At 42.9% G+C, this 18,602-nt stretch overlaps 1 protein-coding gene across 3 annotated transcripts in view; it reads right to left on the bottom strand.

The window, feature by feature from the left end:
• Window positions 1–18,602, bottom strand: part of Arid1a (AT-rich interaction domain 1A) — a 75,818-nt gene that overhangs the window by 43,744 nt on the left and 13,472 nt on the right. For all 3 annotated transcript variants that reach the window (XM_076934017.1, XM_076934016.1, XM_034501916.2), the window contains exon 2: window positions 1,387–1,599. In XM_076934017.1, coding sequence (XP_076790132.1) covers window positions 1,387–1,587 — 201 coding nt within the window. In that variant the 5' untranslated portion in view covers window positions 1,588–1,599. The remainder of the gene's footprint in view (window positions 1–1,386; window positions 1,600–18,602) is intronic.

Here is an 18,602-nt window from a genome sequence, read left to right as displayed (position 1 = left end):
ATGTGTGTGTGTGTGTATGTATGTATGTATAGCTCAGCATTAAGTTCTCAAAACCACATCCACCAGGCAGGACGGAACTTGCCTCTAATTCTATTCCACTATGGTGGCCTAGAATCAGGAAGATCAGAAAGTTAATGGGCCTTTTTGGATATATTAAGAGTTAGAGGCCATCCTGAAATGTGAGATTCTGCCTTAAAAAAAAGCAAGACAAGAACTCCATGTTGCCTCTCAATTCTCACATAGAAGGAAGATAGCAGGGCAGTGGAGGCTTACACCTTTAGTACCAGCACTCAAGAGAGGCAAATCAATCTCTGATTCTGAGGCCAGCCTGGTCTATACAATGAGTCCCATGACAACCAGGGCTATACAGAGAAACCTTGCCTCTTTAAGAAGGAAGGAAGGAAGGGAGCGAGGGCGGGCAAAGCAAAGCAAGTGCATTTCACTTTTGTATTTAAAGATGGTCTTTGTTCTAAAGTGTATTTTTAGAAATCATTTCAGACTTTATATACTGTCCTTTACCTTTTTTGGTTACTCAGACATATATGGCAAAAAAATCTGCCAACATAGAAACAACAATGGCCTCTGCTTTAAGACCTGGCGTCCTGCCTTCACCTCCAAGTAAATAATACTGGAATTTTTTTTAAAGGTGGCGGTACGCCGGGCAGTGGCGCACGCCTTTAATCCCAGCACTTGGGAGGCAGAGGCAGGCGGATTTCTGAGTTCGAGGCCATCCTGGTCTACAGAGTGAGTTCCAGGACAGCCAGGACTACACAGAGAAACCCTGTTTCGAAAAACAAACAAACAAACAAACAAAAGGTGGCGGTGCAGGGACATGGGTGGAGCTCAGTAGCATGCCCTATTTAGTATGCTTGAAGCCCTGGGTTTGTGTCTCTACATTGAAAAACAAGCCAAACTCCGTCAAAAAAAAAGCCAGGCTAGATGGTCAGATGACTTGAGCTGGGAGGAAACCTCTCTGCAGCTTCACTGTACTGCTCACTAGAGGCCTGTTCTCTAAGTCCTTAAACATTCTTCTGTGACTCAGGCAGCTTATCTTAAAGGCTGCGAGAAAGGACCAAAGCCTCCTCACCACAAGACAATAGGCACAGATTATTTCTACTGCAATAGCAATAAGCAGGTGTTTAGCTGTGGCCTTTGTAGCACTTCATCTTCCGCGGGCAGACAAGGGAAGACAGAGGCTGAGGTAGATTGGGTTAAATCCCAAGATCTGTTGAGATAGACATGGAACATACATAGAACGGTGCAGACCATCTTGTCCTTATTAGCAGTTAAACCAGCGAGTCCATGGGCATATCCAGAAGCCACTCTGATCCTGTACCTCAAACACCAATTGTGGACAGCAAAAGAGCAAGGTAACCAATCACATACCTGCTGTGCATAAGAGAGGCTGCCCATGGCACTCTGAGCCCGGCCCTGCATGGTCATGGGGTACCGCTGTGGAGTCTGGGACCCATATGGCTGCCCTGGATACCCATGTCCTTGTTGCGGTCCTGAAGGAGGTCCCTGTTGTTGCGAGTATGGGTTAGTCCCACCATACGGCTGAGGTCTCATCTTTCCCATCTGATCCATCGGACTGGATGACTATAAAATAAAGAACATTTGGATTCATCTCAGGCTTCAATGGTCTCTCACTAACATGAACATACAGAAGTCATTTAAGTCCACATGCCAAAGAAACCAGTTATTATTATTATTAAAAAAAAAAAAAAAAAAAGTAACAGGAAAGATCCCATAACCCTACAGTAGTCACTTAAAAAGATTTTCATAAATAAAATGATAGTGACATAAGAAAGTATTTGGAAGCTAAACATTACTTTCTAAGGAAGGTAGTGCTAGAGAGTCAAGGGAAAGGCCAGGTGTAGAGCAGTTAACATACGCATGGCATAACACAGAAGTCAGAACAAAGAACCTTTTCTTTATTTGGATAGGACCATGCTATCTACCATACATTTCTATAGCCATGTTCAACTTCAAAACTGATCATTTCAATGCTTTAAAAACTGAGATACACAGGCACCCTTGGAAACGAAAGAGGAGTCGGGGGCTGATTCCACAGTCTACTAATGGAAACTTTTCCTTTTCGTGGCTTTTGTGTTATAGCACAAAGTAGTTCAATTTACACTTTCTTCCAATGAGCAATACACTATGTAATAAATAGTTACTGAAAGAACAGTAGTGAATTTGGAGCCTTGTATATTTCAAGTAAAAAATCCATTTCATTTAAAATTGAAAAATTTAGCCAGGTGGTAGTGGCACACGCCTTTAATCCCAATACTCAGGAGGCACAAAAGCAGACAGATGAGTTTAACAAGGCTTGCTAGGGCTATACAGAGAAGACCCGTCTCAAAAACAACAAACAAACAAATGTGAATTTGAAAATAAAAAAGGACAGAACTTTGTCTCTTCAAAGAACAAGATACAGGGCTGGAGAAATGTTCAACAGGTAAGGGCATTCCCTGTGCTTCAGGAGTGCAGTTCCCAACACTGGGCTGATCATGACTACCCAGGACTCTAGTTCCAGAGGATGCAATGACATACTCTTCTGGTCTCAGCAGGTGCGCGCACGTACGCACGTACGCACGTACACACGTGTGCGCACACACACACACACACACACACACACAGAGAAACACAAATAAAAAGAAAAAAAAAGAAATCTTTAAGTCAACAAGTAACAAAATGAAGACTGGGTGTGTGTATGGGTGGCACACAGGCTGTAATCGCAGCACTTAGGACCCAGAGGCAGGATGCTGAGGGAGATCAAGGTCTTAACTATAAAGTGAGTTTGAGACCAGTCTGGGCTGAATGGGACCCTGGCTCAAAAAGGCAAAAAAGGCAAAAAAAAAAAAAAAAAAAAAAAAAAAAAGGGCATCAGTCTAGAACGGCAGCTTTCTAACTGGGCATGACAGCCCATACATACAATCCTAGCACTTAGGTAAGACCAAGGATTGCTGTGTACCTGGGGTGACTACCAGCTATATAAGGAGTTTCAGGCCTATCTCCAAAGAAATACTTAAAAATCCATGTGACTTTCCAGTCCATAGTCTCAACCTGATAGAGCAACAAGATAGTCCCAGCATACCTTCCTGTCAGAGACATACTTATTTGTATATGGTGAGACTATGAAAAGGGAGAATTTTTCTAAATAGCTCTGAAATACACGAAGGTAGAGCACAGGCAGAGGGCCTAAAACTTTAAGCAGGATCTTGAATTTGGAGTAGGGGATAGAGGTTAAGTATTAAAGGTATAAATATCATTAACTGTCAAACGAAGGAGTTCAGTAATCAGTAGCATACATCAAAATTGCATGAAGAGTTTGTCAAACCAGACCACACCACTGTGTGGTGTGCCTGTGGTTCAGTAAGTTCCAAGCAGGGCCCAGGCCATGCATACTCATAACAAGTTTCCTAATGATCACTACGTTACAGGTCCAGGACCACACTTTTCAGAACCACTGTGAGTTCAAGGGCAGCCTGGTCTAGAGAGTTCCAGGACAACCATGACGGTTACACAGAGAAACCAAAAACCACTGCAGCAAGCCTGGGGACATAGCCCAGTGGTAGAACAGTTACCTATTTTAGCAAATAAGAGGTCCAAGGTTCAGGTCACACTTTTTAGAGAGACAAAAAGCTAAATGTGGGTGTTTGATGACATGCTCCAAGGTAGGATGCATTTCCACTATCACTTTTCTCTTCCATCCCTCTCCCCTCAAGCATTCTGCTACACTGGAGGACAGGATGGAAAGCTATTGTGAAGGAATATCCAAGTACAAAAGCAGGCAAGTGGACAGAGTGTGGTGGTGCACACCTGTGAGCCCAGCTACTTAGGAGGCTGGGTCAACTTGATCACATTTAGCAAGTCGTAGGCCACCCACAACTATGTAGACTTTTGTTTTGCTTACCCTGAAAGAAACAAAAACGAAGCAGAAACAGAGTTCTCTCAGGCTATGGAGAAATTTCAACTAAAAAGATAACTATGATGAGACCATGCTTCCTTCACAAACTGTAAAGAACCCCAGGAGAACTGTGTCCCAAATAACTACCCTTCAGGGTTCTTCTAGACTATTCCCAAACTGAAGACCCAATAGTGTTCTCAATAAGAAGTTTAGTACCTACCTGCATTATTTTGGGACTAGTTTAACAGAAATTGGGCTAGTGAGAAATACCACAATTTCCAACAATACTGCTGGCAATGGAGCCAAGCCCAGGGGCTGTTTGAGGCCCTCAAGTGAAGCCAACAGCATCTTCTGAACAGAGACCAGCATGCTCTGGATATCTGTGGGTCTAGGTCTGCCCAAACCCTGCTTTAGTCATTACCATGATGTCACTATGGAGCTTCTACAGCAGTGGCTAGTCAGCAAGGGCTGCACATCGGGATTTCTATGAAGCTTCATAAATGCCCAGGCCTCCAGGTTCCAATTTTGTTGGTGTGGGAGGGCTTGAGTCCCTCTCACTTCTGGATCTATGAATGATTCTGATGTGTATAATTGGCTGGAAACCAGTGTGATCCAGTAAAGGGGTTATTCAATAAATCGTACTGATTGTGATATGTTACTATTACACACTTAAACTATGAAATGTAACTAAGGGTCGGGCAGTGGTGGTGCATGCCTTTAATCCCAGCGCTTGGGAGGCAGAGGCAGTTGGATTTCTGAGTTCCAGGCCAGCCTGGTCTACAGCGTGAGTTCCAGGACAGCCAGGACTACACAAAGAAACCCTGTCTCGAAAAACAAAAACAAAACAAACAAACAAAAAAAGAAATGTAACTAGTGAACTGAGTTATTTGCCTTTCCCCCTTAGATTTTGTTACATGTAGGCCAGGCTAACCTCAATTTGACAATCTCCCTGCTGTAGCTTCCAAAGTGTTGGGAGTAAAGGTGTGGGTGACCACATATAGTCCTTTTATTTTTATTATTGTTGTTTTCTTTACTGAGACAGGGTTTCTCTCTGTAGGCTAGCCATCCTGGAACTCACTCTGTAGACCAAGTGGACCAGCTTCTGCCCCCTGAGCGCTGGGATTAAGGATGTGTGCCACCAAGCTATTCTTACTATTTGTATACTTGGCTACTTTTGCAGTCCTGGGGACTGAACACAAGGCCTCACACATGCTACATGAGTACTCCACTGATACCTCACTTTACTTTTTACTGAGATAGCCTGGACAACTTAGTAAGACCCTAACTTTGTATATATTTTCATGTGTCTGAGTGTTTTGCCTGTGTACAACGTGCATGCCTGATACCTAACGAGTTCAGAAAAAGGTGCTGGATTCTCTTTAACTGGAGTTATGGACAACTGAGTGCACTATGTGGAGGCAAGGAATCAAACTCCAATCCTCTGTAAAAAACAAGTGCTCTTAACAGCTGAGCCATCTCTTCAGCCTCTAACCATGAAATGGTGATGCTCCTGCCCAAGCTTTGGAGTAAGTAAAGTCACAGACCTGTGCTACTAAGCTTGGCATTTTATTTACTATTTATTGGCTATTTACTTTAAGTCAGGGTCTCAAGTAGCCTAGGATGGTCTCAAACAAGCTACATACCAAAATATCACTTTGAACTGCGGAATATTCCTGCCTCCGTTCAGCCACCCTATGTGCTGGGAATAAAGGAAGTGCCACCATGTCTAGGTTACGTGGTATGTGGGATCAAATTCAGGGCAAAATGTATGTTAGACAAGTACTCTACCAACTAATCTATATTCCCAGTCCAGTTTGTTTTTGTTTTTCGAGACGGTTTCTCTGTATAGTCCTGGCTGTCCTGCAACTCACTCTGTAGACCAGGCTGGCCTCGAACTCAGAAATCCACCTGCCTCTGCCTCCCAGGTGCTGGGATTAAAGGTGTGCGCCACCACTGCCCAGCCTCCCAGTCCACTTTTAATTAATTTAAATCCACACAATCACATATGGCTGGTGCCTATCATACTACAACGTAATTTGAGAGCAATGTTTCCAAATAATTTGTCACTTCCTGCTACATATGGCTCCAAACCTATTAAATTGTACACAATATTAACATATAGAATAAAGAATGTAGTAATTTGACAGATTGGAATTTAAGTCCTAATTCACTGTCTGGCCTGGAACACTTTAGTTCATTACCTAAAACGTACATAGCACAGTTTCCCACGGGCAGGTGTGTTGACTCATGCACTCATGCACTATAATCTCAGCACTTGGAAAGCTGAAGCAGGAGGATCACCATGAGTTCCACACAAACCAAGACTACAAAATAACCTCTAGGTCAGTCTGGACTACAGAATGAGACAAAAAATAAGCTTCCTGCAGTGCTTGTATTTAAATGTCTTTCCAATAGTATATATTCCAAGCTATGTATACTGGTTCCTGTTTCTGCTGTCTTATCCACAATGGCTTCCTCTCACCCCAGTGTTGGCAGCTAAACTTAAGGCCTTGTTTGTGCTTTCCCAATCATTCCCAGACCTAAACTGGCTTCTAGTAGTGTAACTCACTCAACCTGTCAACACGCAACATGATGTGACTTTTAGCACACTTCCTCTCGCACTTCTACATGACCTACTGTAAATTTAGCAAAGCACTGTAAGGTTTAACTGTACTAACTACTCCAATAAACTGCCTGTGTTTCTGAGGCTGTGGTAATTTTACTTTGTTTTGAAATGGCACAGAATCTCACTATGTTGCCCAAATTGAACTTAAATTCCTGGGCCCAAGACTCCAGAATAGCTAGAATTATTGGCTAAGTTCTGGGACATAAGAATTCAGGCATTTTATTTTCAAAGTCCTCTCAAATACCCCAAATACAAGGCTGGATAACTGTTCAACTATAATAATTCCTATTGAAGGAAGAAGCAGGTAAGATCAAAGACAGAAAGCCTCGTTCAAACTATCCAACCAGAAGACAGCAGATATCTTCAATCTCAGCATCGAGTATGACTCTGAGAGAAGAGGGAGAGAAACTGACTGAACTGAATTAGAAGAGGGGAAGTTCAAACAGTCTTAAAGGAGCAGTGGCATTGAGATAACCCAACCTGTATCAGCAAAGGTTCTAATAATGCATACCCAGCCCCAAACACATGGCCAAAACTCAAAAGCTTACTGTGGCATGGTAGCACATACCTCTCTGCACATAGAAGGTCAAGTCTTAGACTTCTCTGGCCTCACAGTAGGACCCTTTAAGGGTCAGTCAAACAACAGCTTCTCAAAATGAAATTGACATTTTTTTGGTCATCAAATTCATTCCCCTTATCAAAGGTTTATCATGATCAACAGACCACTGCAGCTTATTAAAACAAAAATACGTTCAGTTCAAATAACCAAACTACCCTGGTCTCATGTCAAAGGCACATTATTATCAAAAGAGAATCTAACTGACTTCTAAGATCTAAAAATATTGTGAAAGACATGTGGTTTGCAGTTATAGGGAAAAAAGATACCACCCCCAGTCTCTTAAAGTAGTGAACATCAAATCTTCATTCATCAATTTTATTGAAACAGAAAATTTTCTACTTCACATAAAATAGAAAAGGCCAATATCAGTAGTCAGCAGCCACAAAGAAGAAACACCAAATCGTAGCTGCAAAAGAGCCAGAGATTCCACTCTGGAAAAGATAGAGAGGAAATCCTTTCAAGGGGAAACCACAGGAGTAGATTACTGTGATTACACTTCAAAAGCAAAGGCTCTGCCTCAGAGACACATAATTGAGAGGAAAATGCTGGCCCTTGATCAGGGAAGTCAGGTCCCCTGCTATATACTCTACTGCATTCATAAGAAAATAAAAATAAAGGGGGGAAGAGTCACAAGAAAATTCATATCAGCCCACCACTTAGCTCCTTGCAGATCACTGGCCAAGCTATAAAGTGTCTTGACAAATAAAATGAATGCGGTTTGGGGCATCAAAGGTACGGGTACTTAGCAGGCCTATCCTTCTGAGTATATTCAATACAAACGGCTTGCACACTAACATCTTGGCAGTTCACTGCGCCCAGCAAATGGTGTTACAGAGGCACCTCTGGACCAGGTGGTGGCTACTGGAGTCACTCACAAGTTCTCAATGTACAAGGAAAAAGCCACAGTTGCCGTGTGAACTGCTGAATGTAACAAATTGAGTTTTAAAGTTCATCAGGGTTAAGTGTCAGATAATCAAAAGTAACCATTTTCAGGACAGTCAAAATATTAAACATAGTTGCAAATTCTCTATCTGACCATAAGCCACTAAAAGAGGAGGCAAGACCAGGCAAGCACTAACACTTCCAAGCAACAGGAGATATCACTCCCTACACCATGCGGTAGTGGCATCAGGAAAAACAATCTCTGATCCTGAAAAAAGTCAGAGAGAGAATGGACAGTCCAAAGCCAAAGATATAGAGAAGTGACCAGAAGCAGAGGTAAGGGCCAACTTTAATGCCTAGCAATGCCAAAGACTAGAAAGAATCAAATGAAAGGTTTGGGCCAGGGACTGCCAAAGAGTCTCCATGGTTGGAAAGGAGAAGTCCTGACCAGCACACACTTGTGCTTTTGCTCTACATGCCAACAAGTCGGTGCCAGGATAAACCTAGAGCCGTACGTACCCTTGGATTTTGAACCTCCAAATATTATTTTGTACTTCTTGTGCTTTCAATTTATTCCTGGCCAGATCTGTTTATGAGTTTTAATAATAACAATAAAAATGCATCCCTGGCTCTTTAACCGAAAGAAGCCCCTAATTGATTCCCACAGTAATTAACCTGCATTTTACCTCAGAGAGCGGTAGTTAAGGAAGTCGGCACTGCTATTTATAACTCATCTCAAATTGAGGGCAGACTGCCTAAAATCTAACACATCCCAGCTGTACTCCTGTTTGAACTGGGGCCAAGGGAATTTTTTAAAGCAATCTTGGCACCGAATGAATGACACCAACAGTATGAGAGCGTGAGTGGTTGTGTTGTGGTGACGTAGCATTGGAGGTGGAGGGGGGGCAGTGTACTGTGATCCCTCTCGTGCGTGCCTGCTGCTTGAGTCCCAGTACAGTAAGCTGGGAACCGCCCACTGAGAGCCAAACACAGGAAAAGGCTTTTCCTGTGGACCGCCTTGAAGTGAGAAACACATGGCTAATCTGCATAAACTCGAAGCCACACCGCCCCTGCCAGGAAGGTTAGTGCTCGTAATCTCTGGCCATGAAGCTGGCTGCCTGGGAAGACTTGGACTGGCGCCTGATAACCCAGAAAGAACCGAGAGAACAGATGGGTAAGGACCCCAGCAGAATACAGCCTCGGGTCACGTGACTCGCCACATGGCCCCGCCAGCACAAACTATTGTCTGGCTGCAGAGCTTTATACAAAGGCACTGGGCCTCCACTTCCTGTGATTCTAGGGACTGGCAGCAGCTGTTGATCAGTTCCCAGAGGGGACCCTCCTCTGTTAAGGGGCACTCCAAGCAGAGATAAGTACAAAAGTTAAGGCCTCTCCCAACCAACAGGCTTTTACTTTCCCTGCCAGCTCCACGGAAATCACTTAGATCTTAGGAATAAAGAGATTTCTGCAAAAACAGCCTTGTTCCCTAGTAGCATTGAGTAGCATAAACCATTCCACCGTCCCTTCTCTCTATAGCTACAGGCCATCCCTGCCTACCTTCACTTCCTCCCATAAACCATGGCATTGAGAACTGGTCAGATTCTTACCCAATGATACTATGAAATCAGCTGGGATCAGTTCTACCCTGCATCCTAAAATGAGGCTATGGGGGCTGTAAAATGGGGTGTTATTTTGTTCTTTTGATAGTGTTTTGCTATCTTGTCCAGGCTGATTTCTAATTCTTTGACTCCAATGACCATCAGTAGTGCTGAGACCACAGGCAGTTATACCATATCAGCCATGTGTTGTACTTTTAAATGGGAAACATGACTACATGCCAGGACAATAACCTACCCCCTACCCTCCTATTTAGCCTTACCATAGCCATCCATGGAGGAATGGAAATACACTTACATTTTTTTCCAGAGTCAAACCCACCTAGTCTGGGAGTCTCATTATTCATAATCTGGAGACCACATGCCAATTTACTTCTTTACAGAAGATAAAAACACTTCATTCAAATTCTGGACAAACTGGTCATCTGCCTATGTGGTTGCTAATTTGCAACCACCATCCCCCAAAGTCCATTTTGTTGTATTAAATTCTTTCAAACTTCCCTATGTTTAAAAGCAGAATAAGAGCACACTTCAATGTATCAGATAACGGCAGCAACCAGACCTGAGCTCGCTGCGGTCCTTCCAAACCTACACTACCTCATGACGATACTCAACAAGCTAGGCATGGCTGGCCCATGCATAGCTATGATCCCACCACTCAGAACACAGAATATTCAAAGAATAGCCTGGGTTATATAGCCAGGTGGACACCCCCACCCTCCCAAAACTAGATTCTAACTCAAGATAATAATAAAGAGTTGACTATGGATCCCTATCGAGACCAAAGAAGCATAGAAACTTATTAGCGTTGAGAAAAGAGGACCAAAGAAAAAGGGTCACTAAACCAGCTAATAAAACTTACAGATGAGAGCCAACTGTGATAACTACTCATGGCTGCCCACCCAAAACAATCGTGCCAGAAAAACCACAACCAGGCGCCTGTTATTTCTTCACTCTTCACTGCCACCAGAAAGAGTACTTCAAATAAAGCAGCTAGAAAAACTAATGAGTTTCCCAACAAATGAGAAAATTCTCAGTCCATCCACAGCACTTTCAGCAGCCACCTTTTACAGAGGAAGGCTCATCCTAAACCAAGAAGACTGCTTTGTGATGAAACTTCCCACTTTTCCTACTTCCAACTATAGTATTTCTAAGGAAAACAAGCAACTTTTTCATGAAAATATTCCTCTTGCTGGGTGCCGTAGTCAATGTCTTTAACCCTAGCAGAAGCAGGCTGATCTTTCATAGTTCAAGGCCAGTCTCATCTACAAAGTAAATTCTAGGACAGCCAGAGCAGAGCTACATAATAGAGAAACCCTATCTCAAAAACAACAACAACAAAGGCCCACGGATCTTTTAATAAAAAAAAAAAAAAAAAAAAAAAAGGAACACAGGGTCATAAAAACAGGGTAAGGCCCCAAGAGAACAAGCAGAAACTAAAAGGTTATCTGATCAATCTGGAACTCCCTGGTTTACAACTCTCCATGATAAGACAACCATACAAGTTCCTAGGAAGAGTACACTTGAGAGGCAGAACTGGTGGGCTGCAATCCCAGTTCTTACAGCAGCTCCATGAGAAACACAGACCAAGAAAAAAAAGAAAAAAAATCAATTTTAACTCAAGTTATGGATCCCAATCCTACCATCCAGATTCTGAATTAGTGGAAGGATGACAGGGTCAGGAGTCTTAATTTGGGGGAGATCTACTTATTTACTGTGTGTAACCTTAACTAGTATAAACTCTAAGAAGCTAGAACTGTATGCAAGGTTTCCTACTTTAAGGAGAAGGTCTTCAGATAGGTCACAAAATACAGAACTGTAGGACTAAAGGGCCCAGGAGCCAGTAGAGGTGGTGCATACCTTTAATCCCAGCATTTGGGAGGCAAAAGCGGGCAGATCTTGGTGAGTTTGAGGACAGCCTGGTCTACAAGGACAGCCAGGGTTCTGTTACAGAGAAACAAAAGACATGCTCTGAGGGTCTACATGGCCTTGCTGAGCAACTTGATTGAGAGCTTTGCCCATGGTATTTCTAACTCTTTGGCCCTCAGTATCTTCATCAAAATAGAAAGGTTGGGCATAGAGGAAGAAGCAGGCTGGAGTTTTCCACTGAGCTGGAGGCTAGACAGGTCTATATGGTGAGAGCCTATCTCAAAACATACATGCACATGGGGGTGGGTAGAAAAAGAATAGCCAGACATGTGGTATTTCATTCACAATAGCCATTCCATTACTAAAGAGACCAAAGGGGAATTGCAGTTTGATGACAGCTTTGAGAAACTATCTAAAAGGATGGATGGATGGATGGATGGATGGATGGATGGATAAATAGGCAGACTGGCAGACTGACAGGCAGGCAGGCAGGCAGGCTGGCTTAAGGAGCTTGCCCAGTGGGTAAAGTACAAGCATAAAGATGAAGTTCAGATCCCCAGCTCCCACATGGACCACAAGCACAGGAATTGGTGTGTCTTTAACCTCAATGCTGGGGAAGCAAAGACAGAGCTAGGCCAGCCAGCATAGATGAAATAGCAAAGAATATATCTCAGAAAACAGGATGACGAGTGATAGAGGAAGACACCAGCAGCCCTGCGTGAGCAGGAGCGTGCACACATGCACACAGAGTTAAGAGTCGCAGCTCAGGGTTTGTCTAGTATAAGGACCTGAATTTAATTCCCAGCACTGGAAAAACAAACAAGGAAAAACAAAAACAAACAAAATACTCATGTATTTCTTGGCTATATGAGCCAGCCTGAAATAACTGAGATAGAGAATAGTCATACAACAGTCCCTCCCTATCTGAAACTGAATATAATATACACGTGTTTTCTCTCTCTCTCTCTCTCTCTCTCTCTCTCTCTCTCTCTCTCACACACACACACACACACACACACACACACACTTTTCAATATATAAATGGCTGAAGAAATTTGATTTATATATTACACATAGCAAGAGGTCCACAGTAACAAATTATAAATGTCTAGCTCCCAAAGGCATGGAGTTTTCCAGAGTATTTTCAGATAGGAGCAGAGTGTTGGTACCTAAACCCTCAGAAAACAGAACCATAGAAAAGAAGGAAGACTACCATACGGCTGCTATAGCATCTGTGGGAACAAGTGAACCAGTGAAAAGCATGCCTCAATCCAACCAGACATGCTCCCATCTTGAAGACTATTCATTGATCCTGGAACGCTCATTTCTTCTAGACAGGGACCAATCTTTTATGTTAAACAATTCTCCAAGGCTGAAGATGTAGCTCTAAACAAAACATTGGGTTCACTTTCTAGGAAGGTATAAAGTGACAGGAGATGGGGGAAACAGATGGGAGACAGATGACCGTGCCTGAAATCCCAGGACTCAGGTGAAAGCAAGAGGGGAAAGGATCCGAAGTTCCAGTCACACTCAGCTACAGAGCTGAGGCCAGAGTGGCCCAAGTAAGACCCCATCTCAACATATTCAAACAAATGCAACTCCTAAACAGGCAAGCTTCAATGTGGCCTTTCCTGTGAACCATTTAGAACGCAGACCCTGGACCTTTGTACAAACAAGTCTCTTCATTTTTTTCTCCCATCAAACCATCACACAAGACAATAGATGCTTACACTTGCATAATGTGTGTGCCTAGACAGCATGTAAGTCAGAGGAAGCTATGGGGGTGTGACTTAATGCTGGGCCTGTCACCTAGCATCCTCAGCCATCTTCCTGCTTGAGTCCCAACTTTCCAGCAGCAAACAAAGCTTAAAAGCCAGAGCGATTAACACTTCCCCCAAACACTCAAGAACAAAAGTTTCACATGATCAACTAGAGGCTAACCAGTGATCAAATTAAGGTTGTAATTAAGAAAACAAAAACAAAAGGATAGGGTGTGGCATTACTTCAGCAAGTGCTAGCAGAGCATCCATCTGTACAAGAATTAATCCTCATGTTTAGTTGCATAGGATGGTCCATCCCTTGTGATTCCAGCTACCCAGAAGACTGAGGCAAAAGACTAGAAAGTCAAGGCCAGCCTGGGAAACATAGCCTGACACTCTCTCAAACAAAACCTTTAGGCAGACAATATTGGCTATAGGATAAGTAAGGCACTTGCTACCAAACCTGGTGACTGGTGACGTGAGTTCCATGCTCAGGAGCCAAATGGTGGAAGGCACCAATTTCTGTTGTCCTCTGATCTCCACGCAGCCATAAACACCCCATCCCCCACAAGTAAGTAAAAATTTAAAATTTTCATGTTTAACAAAGATATTTGACAGCTCAAATGTTAAGTACACAAGGTGGAATACTTGTTAGGAGTTTACACCAACAAAAGCAAAAAAAAAAAAAACAAAAAAAACGGCAAAGTACAGTTTTGAAAGAACTTTTAAAAACATCAACACACAAATTAGATGCTGAGCCAAAGCACCTATTTTCAGTCTGTTTTCCCAGAGGAATTTGCTCAATAGCTCCTTCCAAGGAAGGATTCTGACTGCACAGCCAATAGCTTCAACAGGGGCCATGTTAGCCACTTCAAGTATCTGCAATTACATGTATGAAAAGCTTTTCTTCTTCTTTTCTTTTTTTTTTTTTTTTTTTTTTATCACAGAATCTTTTACAACTGACATTTATACCTATGGAGCCAAATGCCCTGCAGCGCAGCTCCACACAGAGACAAGGCCCTCGCCCACCACAGCTGTACAGCTCTAACATAACAGAGCTCAATCCTGGGAGCAATCAAGGAAGAGGAAGGCAAGAACTGACCAGCACTAACTCAACCGCACAAAGACACCTGTTAGCTAAGGACAGGAGAACAGAGCATTTTACTTTAATAGCTGGAGTCAGGCCTGCCTAGTGGCTCATGTGTAAGGCAAGAGGACTACTGTGAGTTTGAAGCCAGCCTAGACTACTTATTGAGTTCTAGGTTATCCTGATTTACAGTGTAAGATCCAATCCCAAAAACACACATACACTCGCACCCCACTGTTGGAAAATAATCTACCAAAAATTATTTGGACTTCATGTGCATGTGTCATAGGCGCAGCCATACTATTGTCTGTTATTATTCATTTGCAATTTCTTCCTCACTAAAAAGTAGCCACAGAGGTAGAGAATATGTCCTGTGTCCACAGCACACTGACAGGAGAGCAGCTGACTGAAGAAAACAGATGAGCCTATAGTAGATCCTATGAGTCATTGTGCTGGCAAAACCCTAATTATCATATGCTCAACTTAGGTGATATTTCAGCAAGCATAATGGACAATTACATGAGGAATTTAAAAGTAGAGTCTTTGTTACTCATATAAAGTGACATGACTTACTACCAAACAAGCAAGGCACTTGCACAGGTGAGAGGATGTGCCGTCAGAGGAAAGGTACTTCCTCCTGCAGCCATTCTCTGGTGCATCTGCTAGGGAAAGGACACTGGTATGGATGAACCCAGAAGCCTATCGGAGTGTAGTAGCTCTCTTTGTATCTTCTGCTGTTCTTATGTGTCATATTTATCACCGTGTGATATGGCACAAAAAGAATACAGAGGAAAGGTCATGGAATCTGCACACAGGTTCACCTGGGAGAGCACAAAACACTATCCAATTGTTCAGATGAGATTTAAAATGCTCCTCCAGTTTCAGCTTCTGGTTTGCAGATAGCATTCAAACTAAAACAAACTAAACAAGTAAAGGCAAAAACTACCCTTTTCTCTTTTAAAAACACACATGGACACATGGAGGGCATATACACACAAATATGTAAATAAATGTAATAAAATTAAAGATACCAAATCTCCCTGTCTTGAAAAACCAAAAAAAGATACCAAATCTAAGTATATAGTTTTATCTCTTGTCAAAGTTTTCAACCTGTGATAACAAGGGTGTCTTATCTGCAGCACCTCCCCAATTAGAACTTAATTTCTATACACTACACCAGACTTTGAGACCAAAGAGTAGCAGCAAAGCCACTTTGTGTTGACCTCACTTATTCCTACAAGTACCTTGGGTTCCTGCCCTAAAACACCAGTTTTTCAATGAAGCCTCCCCCACATCTACTGACACAATACAAGAGGCACAATCACAGAGTTCCGTTAAAGAATGGCTCCATCTTAGTAAACCAGTCTTATTCCAGATGTGTTCAAATCCTAGGGTTTAAGGTCAGCAATGTGCAGGCTGGTATATCATAGAGCCTAGCAGATTCTTTACCTCCTTTCGAAGCTTCAAAAGTATACTATAAAAAAATTCCTTTAGGCACTCACTGTCCAAAGCAGCATGCTCACAGGGTTGCTTCAAGATTCTCAGTTTAATCCCAACTCTTAAGAGGCAGAGGCAGGCAGATCTTTGAAATCCAGGCCAGCCTGGTCTACAAAGCAAGTTCCAGGACAGCCAGGACTACTTACTGAAAAATACCCCCGCCCCCAAAATTTCCTCCAGAAATACATGAGACTAAAAAGTTTCCAGCTGTGATTTTTAGAGGAACATTGCTTGGCTCTCTCTGGCCAGCTGATCATGCTGGAATGGATACTTGGCATACTAAACAACCATGAAAAAAAAAAATCAAGACGACATCTAACCCTCTTCCATCTCTCCTCTGCCTTCCCTGTGAGCCTTGGCTCACATACTCTTCAGAGATTATCTTATTTCAAGGCACAAAAAAAAAATGTCTCTTTAGTGTTTGTGTCTGGGAGATGAGGCCAACTGCTTCAATCATCTTGTTTTAAACCCAAATGCCATCATGAAACCACTATCAGTTGCTTGAGGTTTTCTGAGGGGAGTTGTAGAGAAGTCAATTCCCAGCTGAACAAGAGAGCAAGGACTGGAATCACAAACTGGAAAGAAGACACAGGACTGTCACAAAACTGCCTGTGCCGACTGAACCCCAAGGGTCTGAAGAAGGCTAAGATGGTGCTCTAGACCTCTTAGGAACTTCTGTCTATTAGTTAGAGAAAACAACCTCCTGCATATAACTAGCCAGGCCCTTACAACAGAGGTAGGACACCAGGTAAGGCTTAGAGGAAAACACTAGGAATCTTTGCAAGAATGAAGGAATGGGGGCTGGAGAGATGGCTCAGCAGTTAAGAGCACTGACTGCTCTTCCAGAGGGCCTGAGTTCCCAGCAACCACATGGTGGCTCACAACCATCTGTAATGGAATCCAAAGCCCTCTTCTGGTATGAAGACAGAAACAGTGTACATAAAAATACATATACATAAAAATAAATCTTTTTTTAATGAAGGAATAAAATGGGGGAGGGGTGTAAAGAAATAAGGCCAAAAGCAGGATGATGATAAAATGAGTCTGAAACACATATGTAAAATCAGAACTCCCTCTTAAAAAGTATTCCTCTGGATATGCACAAATGCCAATTTGCAGGTCAAACTGTTGGCCTCCTGGAAACCACTGACCTGTCCTGGTTGGGTTTTAATGATACATTTCCAGAGTAGGAAAGGTCAGAAAGCACACTGGCTCTCCATGGGGTATAGCTGACCATCTCTGCAACTGTCATTACACTGCCAAGCACCATCTTGAATAACAACAACTCACAACTGGAGACAAGTGTGAGTTCTTAGCTCAAGTGCACACTCCTCAGCCAGGGCTCATCGACCTTAGTGATGGCATAACCTGCCAGGATTCTATTTTGCTAAAACTTCAAAAGGGACAAGTGGGGAAAAACTTAGGCCGGTCACTCAAGAGTTTGAGCACGGAGAGGGAGAGGTTGAGAGATTATCACCTTCCTGTTCTCAGGTCAGGTGGCAGGATCTGAGATCAGATCACAGTGGAAGAAACCCGGCATTTAGCATTAGATACTGTTACCTTTTTTTGAGACAGTCTCATGCAGCTGAGGCTGAATTTGAACTCTTAATCTTAGTGTCTCCATATCCCAAGCACTAGGATGAGATGTACACTACACTGATCATATTTGGAGACTCTCAGACATATTCAGGAAGTCTTTTTTTACCTTCCTCCAATTCTGGGGACCACAGATACAGACCACCATCATGTCACCTCACTGCACACCTAGAAGAAGGAAAAACAGCCAAAGGCCATTCTTCAATAACAGAGTGTAGGGGTCACCTCACGGGAGCCTACCCTCACAGCACAGCGGATGCTGCGCATCAGAGTGTGTCCTCACTGAAGAGCAGAGGACCCAGCTGTTGTGTACGTAGGGGAAATGTTTGGAAATCACTGAAATGCCCATGCTGAAGGCCCAGCCCCTAAGGGAACGGTTTTAGAAAACGGAGCCTTAGGCAGTATTGGGTTTAGGCTGGATCACAACAGTAGACCCCATACCAGGATTAGTAGTACTCTTTAATGGCATATAAGAACCTATTGAGAAGATGCTAAAACCAGAAGCAACAGATGTCACCTAGAATCTAATCTAGTGACATCATAACCTTGCACTTCCACAGTCCAGAACTATGGTAAATAAATGACCTGTTGCTTAAGCCACACAATCTACATGGTTTTGTTATTTAATAGCCTATGGAAACTAACACAACTTCAAGCACTTTTATAGCCTTTTCTTTATCCAGTAACACTTTAATCACAGAAGGCAGATGCACCTGAAACATCCATCTACAGTATAATTAGAAGCACCTCAGGCAATTTAGATATGTCCTGCAGTCCAGTTGAGTGGAAATGCACAGTTCAGTACTTCTCAAATCTGAGTGTCCCTAGGACAGTCTCAAGTACAGTAGACCACTGAGTTCTGGGTTTGAATTTCTAAACAAAGCCACCCAGGTAGTCTCTCAAACTAGGCCAAAATTTGTTTTTTTCAGGCAGATTTGGTGACATGGCCCTCAAGAGGCTGACATAGGACCACAGCAAATTCAAGGGCGGCCAGAGCTACATAACATAAGGAGACTCTGGCTCAAGAAAAGAAGAAAAGGCTGCCAGCAAGACGGTTCAGTAAGTGAGATGTTGGCCATGCAGGCCTGACAACAAATAGTCTGATCCCTAAAGCCCAGAAAGAAAGGCCAGATGGTC

The sequence above is a fragment of the Arvicanthis niloticus genome, chromosome 5 (assembly GCF_011762505.2).
Source record: "Arvicanthis niloticus isolate mArvNil1 chromosome 5, mArvNil1.pat.X, whole genome shotgun sequence".
Classification (NCBI taxonomy): Eukaryota; Metazoa; Chordata; class Mammalia; order Rodentia; family Muridae; genus Arvicanthis; species Arvicanthis niloticus.
This window is presented reverse-complemented; position numbering and strand designations above follow the sequence as displayed.